This window comes from Nannospalax galili, unplaced genomic scaffold, assembly GCF_000622305.1.
Source record: "Nannospalax galili isolate Female #2095 unplaced genomic scaffold, S.galili_v1.0 scaffold9, whole genome shotgun sequence".
Lineage (NCBI taxonomy): Eukaryota > Metazoa > Chordata > Mammalia > Rodentia > Spalacidae > Nannospalax > Nannospalax galili.
Window position 1 is genome coordinate 6480634 of NW_008360332.1, and position 9049 is coordinate 6489682.

The following is a 9049-nucleotide window of genomic DNA, read 5'->3' on the forward strand; positions in this document are numbered from 1 at the left end:
GGGGCATGAACCCTGGAGTCAATGCCATGGACCACAGCCATTAGCTGACCTAAATTGCTAATTTAACTCGTCTTGCTAGTGGGAAACCGCAGATTTCACCACGGTTACATTCGGTGATGTCACCCCAATGGCAACCAATCGCAAGCCTGTTGTAAAAAAGACTGTTAGGGAGCGGATACTGTATTGGTGAAAGTGTTTTGTCAATCTCAGCAGAGGTGTGCCCTTTTCTCTTTTAGCAACGGTTGCGTCCTAGCAACACCCGCTAGACAGATAAGGCTGGTGCTCTTGAGATTTATTCTGAGAGGAGTCAAACCCCCATCTCCAACTCTCGAAGGAGCTTCTCTCCGTGTACCAGTATCAGGTAAAGGCAGCTCTGAACGGGAAATGAGGCCTGGAAAAGTTAAATATTGCATTGATTCTTTCAAAGATGTTTGGAAACCTCGCTGGAGGTAGTAGTTGCAGAGAAGTGTACAAATAAATAAAACTGGAGACTTTCATTGCTTTTAAAAGCTTCCAACCCAAGCCCGGGAGACAAAAACAGTAACAGAATAGTTAACGACAATCAAAGAACTTTGGGGGTGGAGAGCAGATACTGTCTACTTCCCAGGTTACCGGACCTGTGGCTCTCCCGTTGCCTGACGCAGCAGGAGCTCAATAAATTATTCATAAATGAATGCGAGAATGGCATGATCCTGGTTATTTATCAGCACAATAGAAGATTACTGTGGCTGAAAGTAGTTAGATCCCTAAGCCCTGGTCTGTAAAATTAACAGGAAAATGAATGGGGAACGTGAATCTTTGAAAGAGGGGATCTTGTCTCATTCCTCTAGTGATTGGTTTACCTGGGACCTGACTGCGGCTCATCCGCCCCTCTCTACCCCTTGTGGATACTGTATGCAAAATGCTATATGAATCCATGGCAATCCCTCCTGCAGCTCTGAGTTTGCAGAGGTCTGGTGTAATCAGCACCTCACAGTGCTACTGTAGTATGTCTGGAGAACAAGGCTGATCCAGGCTGGCTGAGAGGTGGGGGAGGTGTCAGCTAGGTCATATTAAAGGATAGGGGGTACTCCCATGAGGCTGGACTAGAACTAGACTAGTGTTTGTGATGAAGTAGCATAAAGCTAGGCTCTATCCTGCTTTGGAAAGCTGGTGTACAGACCACCAGTGCTTTTAAAACTGCAAGATCTAAACCAGGATCAGAAAGGGGTTCAGGAAACTTGCATTTCAAATGAGCTTCATTTCTGCAATACTGGAAGAGAACACTTCATGGACAACGAGAGCTTTGTATAAGGAACTGAGCTAACAGAGAAATATGTAAAAAGGGGGTAGTTAAAAGGGAGGGGGGAAGGAGAGCTATACAAAAATGTCTGGGAATAAAGGGGAAAAAAATTCTCCAGATACACAGTGGAAGTGCATGTGTGTGTGTGTACCTGTGTGTGTGTTCATATAGATGTGTGCATATGTTTCCATGCATCCACATCTATATGCATGTGGAGCCCAGAGGTCAACATCCAGTGTCTTCCTCTATCCCTCTCCACTTTATTTTTTAAGAGAGTTCTCACTGAACCTGGAGCTCACCAATTGGTTGACTGGGTAGCCAATAAGCTCCAGGGATCTGCCTGTCTCTGCCCTCCCAGCACCAGGATTACAGAGGCCTTCTACAGTGCCCAGCCTTTATGTGCTGGGAATTCAAACTCAAGTCCTGATGTTTGCACCCCAAGTACTTTACTTGACTAAGCCATCTCCCTAGCCATAAGATTTGCTTTTAAAAAGAAAACATGCATACTAAATAAACCTTGAATAAATGTGCTTATTGAAATGATGTAGACTTTATTGTCCACTTGATTTAGATACCAACAAAAGTGATTATTTGCTAGCCATATTGGAAGGGTTTTGATTATTTACCATTCGTAAAACAAGCTGTGAAAATTTTCTTGAAACACAATTGTAATGTGAAGTTATTATTCTCAAAGTAATGGAATAGTTTGTATTCATCAGTCTGACCACAGCTATTGAACTTTCTGTGTATGAAATCTAACAACTTGATAACTTGATGTGATGCTTTTTAATTAAGAAGGCTTGTTCTGGAGAGATAGCTCAGCAGTTAAGAGTACTGGCTGCTCTTGCAGAAGACCTGGATTTGAATCCCAGAACCCACATGGCAACTAGCAACCATCTAGCACTCAGTTCCATGAGATCTGATGCCCTCTTCTCACCTCCATGGGTACTGCAACAACACAGGTGCACTTGCATATGTGCAGACATAACATACATACACATAAAATAAAAATAAAATTTAAAAAATGAAGGCTTGCCATTTCCAAAACCCTGTACAAGAGAGTCTTCCTTTGCCCCTGGTTACTAGTCAATAATTTATGCTCAGAAGTCAATTAATGCTTGTGAAAGTGGTAAATGAGATGCTTGAGTAAGACAGCATGCATTTGTATGTTCTGTTTTTGTTCCCTCATTTACTACTGGAAAATTAACTTTGCTTCTGACTTGAAAATTCGATATTCAACTGAATTACCCTAGATTAGTTAATATTATGGCAGCAATTGAAAAGAAATGGGTGCATGTTTACACTGTTTTGTAGGATGGCTGTATTAACTGGCTATGCATGGCAGCCATATTGGTCCTTAAAATAAAACTCATATACAGTAAGTGCTTAGTTCAAAACCATCCAATACAGAGGTGACAAGATGACTCAGTGGGTGAAGTTCTTGCTCTGAAAGCATGAGGACACCGCACAAAGCAAGGGAAGGGGCATGAGACAAGGGGGCTGGGGGGTGGACAAGAGGGTTCAGCCAAGTTGGTGAGATCCAAGTTAAGGGAGAGGCCTTATGTCAAAAAATAAGGTACAGGGGGCTGGAGAGATGGCTCAGAAGTTAAGGGTACTAGCTGCTCTTGCAAAAGACCCAGGTTTGATTCCCAATTCCAGGGAAATCCAACACCCTCTTCTGACCTCTGAAGGCATTGTACAACATGTGAGCACTTATACACATGCAGGTAATACATTCATACACACAAAATTAAAAAAATATTTTTTAAAAATAAGGTACAGAATTATATCAGAAGACACTGAGATTGACTTCTGGCCTCCACTTGAGCAGATGAACACACATGCACACACACAAGTGTGATCTATGTTTATTACCATTTACAAATATACATGTGGGGCTCTCAAGATGACTCCATGTATAAAAGTGCTTGTTATACAAGTCTGAAAATCTGAGCTCAACCACTGGAACTCATCTAAAGATAGGAGAACAACTCCACAAATTTGTCCTCTGATTTCCACACAAGCACGGTGGCACATGTGCTCCGCCTTCATATCATGGGTGTGCACAGGCACACACACAGAGACATTTACACAATAATAATAATATATTAAACTAAGTAGAGCTGGAGAGATGGCTCAGTGGTTAAGAGCACTGGCTGCACTTTCAGAGGACCCAGGTTTGGTTCCCAGGACTCAGAAGGCAGCTATCAATAACTCTAGTTTCAAGGGATCTGACACCCTCTCTGGCCTCCATGGGCATAGCCCCTACATGGCATACTTACATATATACAGGCAAAACACTCATACACATTAAAAAATGCATTAAAATTTTAAGTAATTTTTTAATTCACGTGAAAAAAATTGAGGATATTTACAGGCAAATGCATATATACCCATGCTTTGGTCAAATTTTTGTAATGAAGTAGATAAAAAATAAAACTGATGATGTTTTAACCATCAGCTATGAAATAGTCTTTGTTGATTAGTTAAAATGAAGCAAACCCCTCTGACTTGATGTTGAGATTTTTTTTCTTATTTTTATTGAGACTTCACAGTCATCCTGTGAGGCAGACTTTGTTATCCCCACTACACAGAGGAATAAACTGAGACTAAGAAGGTCAGTAATTTGCCCAGGGCCATTAAGCTTAAAAGTAGAGACTGTTTTAAAACCCTGCTGGATAGACTTCTGAAATCATAGTTCTCACACTGAGCCCATCCTGGCCTTAAACTCATAGCAATCCATTCCTGTCTCACCCTCCCATGTCCTCTAATTTTAAGTGTGAGCCACCACACTTGAATCTGAAATCACACTTCTAACCATTAAATAGGATAGGACTAAGGTACATCTTGGAAATTACAGGGCTTGATGTCCTGGGGATGACCTTGCTCAGTGTCACATCCTGTCAAAGGTGTGGAGCAAACTTTCATAAGCAACTTGGGATGGCACAAATAAGGCCTTAATAATTACATGCTCACATGCTAAGACAGAAGTATGACTTAAATTCTGTTCATTTGCAAAATTATGTACATTAGGGGCTGGAGAGAGAGCTAAGCAGTTGAGAGCACTGGCTGCTCTTGCAGAGAGCCCAGTTTTGGTTCCCCGTACCCACATGGTGTCTAATAACCATCCATAATTCTAGTTCCAGGGAATCTGATGCCCTCTCTGGCCTCTGCAGGCATTGCACACATGTGGTGCACTTACCTACATGCAAGCAAAACACTCATACACATAAAATTTTAAATTGTGTACAGATATGTGTATTGTGAGCTTGACTCACCAGTGGACCTTAAGGTCATCTTTTCAACTGAGGTATGAGGGAGGAGAGAGAGGCACAAAGTAGCACAGAGCAACTTCAGGGAGTGGAACCGCAAGGATGCATTCTGTAGGCCCTCTGTCATGCTTTCGAGGCAGAGCCTGTGCTGAAAGACCTTGGAGCACTGGCAGGTCACCATCTTGTGCCTCAGCCAAACAGCACCATGGGAACAAGATCTTATCAGTCATCATTGTTGCAGTAAACCTTTAGTCACAGAACACACATTCCTATTGAAAAAGGCATCTGAATTTGGTCCAGGCCCAAACACAGAAAATGTGTTATGTTCACTAAGTAAGAATGCTTCATGTCTGAAAATGCAAACCAGAAATGACCAATGGCATCTCTTCTGTAGCCTACGTCAAAATCATGGCGGCAAAACCTCCAACACGACAAAAAAGGTCCCTGCGTGGCAAGAAAAAAACCAAGCAAACAACACCTGGTAGGATTGCTTTCCATTTAATGGGATTTTCACAGGTTTACTTCCAGTACATGTGTTAGCAGTCAAAATGATTATGGCTTTATATAGCAAATAAACGTTTTTGCTGTTATAAAATCATATATATAGTATTAAATATTTGGAAGTTATCTTTATTTCTCATTTGTCTCATTTCAATATTAATTAAATGTCACAGCAAATATATGACTAAAAGATAACTATGGATAAGAATTATTCAGATTCTAACTGTTCCTAAGATAGTTTAATGCTTCGTTGTGTATTTCTGCTTGCATTTTATGTTTAGAAATTTGATAAGATTATTATAAAGTGAGATCATTTTGCTTCGAATATATAAATTAGATATTTCATTGTGTTTTAGCTCCTGAAGAAGAGGAGCCAGTGAACATGGGGAGCATGGGTGAGTGGACTGGACACTTAGGATTCCTGCCTCCTGCCTCACAGGTTAATCTGCAACCATCAAGTAGCAGAACTGCAAGCTGAAGTGACTGATCGAATTCTGCAAGGGCCAAATTCTAACATCAGGCCAAATGACTTAGAATACAAAATTCAAATTTTTAAAATTATTTTGGGTCAGGGTCTTGCTGTGTAACTCAGACTGGCCCTAAACTTGCCATCTGCCTGGCTCAGCCTCCTGACTGCTCAGATAACAGGTGTGCATCATCACACCTGACCTGAAAGTTTTAAAATAAAGGATACCAACTAAGAATGAAAACAGAATTTCAAAGTGAGAAACAGATTTAGACATAGGAGTCCCTTTTTAAACAGAAAAAAAAAATCTATTATGGCAGGGCGTGGTGGCACACACCTTTAATCCCAGCACTTGGGAGGCAGAGGCAGGCGGATCTTTGTGAGTTCCAGGACAGCCTGGTCTACATAGTGAGTTCCAGGACAGCTGGGGCTACAGGGAGACCCTGTCTCAAAAAAAGAAAAAAAAATCTATTATGAGATTATTAAGGGCCAGTGATGACTCAGCATGTGAAGTGCTGTAGGGTAGGCAATAAATTTTTTTAATCTGTCATGAGATTGTTGGAGCGTTTTTTGTTTGTTTGTTTGTTTGTTTGTTTGTTTTGGTTGGAATTCTACAAGTGATTACTTTTATCAGAATAGTCTGTTTCAAACTCTAGCTCAGAGGCAGTATATGTCTCTCCCACAAACATGCCACAGGCCAACCCATTATAGATAATCTCTCACGGAGACTCTCTTCCCAGATGATCTAGGTTGTGTCAGCTGACAACTGAAGCTGGCATCACAGACTCTGTCCCAAAAAACCACAACATTAAATTACATTTTAAAAAGGGAACATAACCTTTGTCCCTGTCTTTCTACTTTCTTGACTGGCACCAGCTCCCCACCTTTCTGAACACTTGTCCTAGTTAACACAGTGCCTGGTCCTTTGCTACCTCGGTGCCTCGGAGGTCCACAGCTCCACTTAGCAGCTTCCTAAGGCGAAATCGTAGAACCTTGATTATGCATTCTCCACGTGCAAATTACCATCCGCCATGTTTCAGTCACTGGGTATGTTGGTTGAGAAGTCAGTAGCTGAACATTATGCTTCTGAGGGTGTTAAAAATGGCCTTGTCCTGAATCAATGGTTAATTTGAGCTCCAAAGGAGAGTTGCATCAAGTGATTACAGTTTAGAATACATTCCCATAGTAATCAGGGTCATGTACACAATCAGGACCCCAAAATTAGGTAAATTATTGGCATAGAGGCACTGGGGAACAGGAAAATGAGCTCACATTCCGAACAGGGCCAAGCACAGTGCCCCTGCTGGGCCCTCTGTGCAGCAACTGGGAGAAGGATGGCAAAAATGTGAGAGCTGGGGAAGGGGAGAATGCGATCCCAGGAAAGCTGAGATGCCACAGAATGTTCCAGAGGGAGACAGCGACTAGAGTGGCTTGGTAGACGCTAATGATGCTGAAAAGAGTAAGAAACCAGGAGCTGGACGTGGTGGTTCACATGTATGAGTTCCAGGGCAGCTCTGGCTACAGGGAGACCCTGTGTCAGAAAACAAAACCAAACAAAATAAAAGCAAAACAAAACAAAGAAACCTGGAGAAAGCTCCTTTGCCCTGTTGCTGCTTTAGATTTGCCTTGTTTCTGCTAGGGACTGGCCTGGGGTGGGAGCTTCTGGAAGCTTCTAGAACCCCCTCTGCTTTTCTTAATGGAGGACAATCCTGGAGCCCGTGAACCAGAGGGAAAGGGACTCCCTACCTGCCTTCTTTCTTCCATCCAAGTAACATAACCTAATTGAGAAGTCAGTCACTGCAAAAGCGATGCAATTGAATAATAAGAAGTTTGTCTGTGAAAGGGAGAAGGCCTAAAAAGTAGAGTCCAGGAATCTGGTGGAGAGACATTGCCTTTAAAATGAGAGGCCATTGAGCACAGCAGGGTGCCGAGGGAAAAGTGTGGAAGTGGGGAAAGTTGAAGGAAGAGGAATGATTGACAGCACCTGGCAGCTGAGGAGGGTGGCAGGGAAAGCAGGATGGAGAGGCTGTGCCTGTGTTGGTGAGTCAGCAAGCCCTCACTGTCCTGTGCCACACAGACTGTTACCTCTGTGCAGTGCAAAGCCAGGGGGATACAGTGGGCAGCAGGTGACGGGGGTGTGTTAAGAACCTAAAAGAAAAGCATCCTATCTTTAAACCAGGAATTTTAAAAATCTATCCCAAGAAAATATTTTGAAATACAAGAACAATTTATAAGTTGTTTTATTTATTTGTAAGACTGTAAGTATTGGGGGGAGAGGGGCAAGAAAAATTAGAATGCTCAGCCATAAAAGGATAGGTGAAAATTATGCTATAGAAATAAGTTAATTTAAAATGATGTTTCAGAAATTTTATTTAATGTCATAGCAAAAACGTTTGTGATATAACAATAAGTATTTAATGCAGGATTTAGAATTCCTTAAAAAGTCTACATGGGATGGGACAAATATAGCAAATACTAATTTTTTTCTTGAAGGGCATTAATAAACCATGGTTATTTTCTTCTTATGTTAAGATTTTGTATGTATATGCATATGTACATACATGTTTGTGAGTGGGTGCACGTGTGCACATGTGCTCACATGTGTGGTGAAAGGACACCCTTGGGTATCATACATTCCTCAGTCACCTCCATTTTTGTTTAAGCCAGGGCCTCTCATTGGCCTAGAACTTTAGTGCTGCCTACCTGACCACGGAGTTTCCAGAGACATGCCTGTCTCCATCCTCCATCTCACCATGCTGGGATTGCAAGCGCATTCCACCATGCCTGACTTTTCACAAGCGTGCTGGGGATGGAACTCAGACCCTCAAGTGTACCAGACAAGGCCTTCACCAATTGAGCCATCTTTACAGCCCCTGGTTAAAAAACGTTACAATGAATATAATTAGGATGATAAATTAAGGGTCTGAAATGTTTAACCAAGACCATTATTAAAAAGCAAACAACTGCACATTTCCTGTCGCTAGTATTTTAATGTCTGTATTTAATGCCTAAATCACGCTTGTTTATCACAGGTCATCCAGAAATTTATCCATTAGTATTAACTACCAAGACCCAGGAAATATTTAACTGCCGAGTTGACGAAGACATCACAGATGAACAGTCCTATAAGCTCATCAAAAAAGAAGCTATCTTGGCAGACTTGCAAAATCGAGCTGCAGTATCTGATTTCCACCCAGTCAAAAAAATTGTCCTGGCAAGTACAATATCACCCATAATTCTCAGTTCTCCCTCAAGAATATTCTAGAACATAGCACAGGCTGGGGAGGTTTTTTTTAATTCAAATCTGGCATTAGACTTTACTTTCTGAAACTGACAGGTTGCCCAGACCCCCTGGGAATCCTGTTTGAGGATCCTTGGTAAAAAAAAAAAAAACAAAATCAAGAATACTCTTCTTTGCCCCTTTTAGTTAGAATGGAAATTTAGCCAGGAAGGTGATGCATATATATATATATATATATATATATATATATATATATATATATATCTCTCTCTCCCCTGGGCTTTTGG

At 41.5% G+C, this 9049-nt stretch overlaps 1 protein-coding gene across 1 annotated transcript in view; it reads left to right on the forward strand.

Moving 5' to 3' along the window:
• Positions 1–229: 229 nt before the first annotated feature.
• Positions 230–9049, forward strand: part of Wdr63 (WD repeat domain 63) — a 75838-nt gene continuing 67018 nt past the window's right edge. Inside the window, exons 1-4 of the mRNA XM_017796398.2 lie at positions 230–361; positions 4949–5035; positions 5412–5450; positions 8554–8735. Of these exons, the coding sequence (XP_017651887.1) occupies positions 4963–5035; positions 5412–5450; positions 8554–8735 (294 nt within the window). The 5' untranslated portion in view covers positions 230–361; positions 4949–4962. The remainder of the gene's footprint in view (positions 362–4948; positions 5036–5411; positions 5451–8553; positions 8736–9049) is intronic.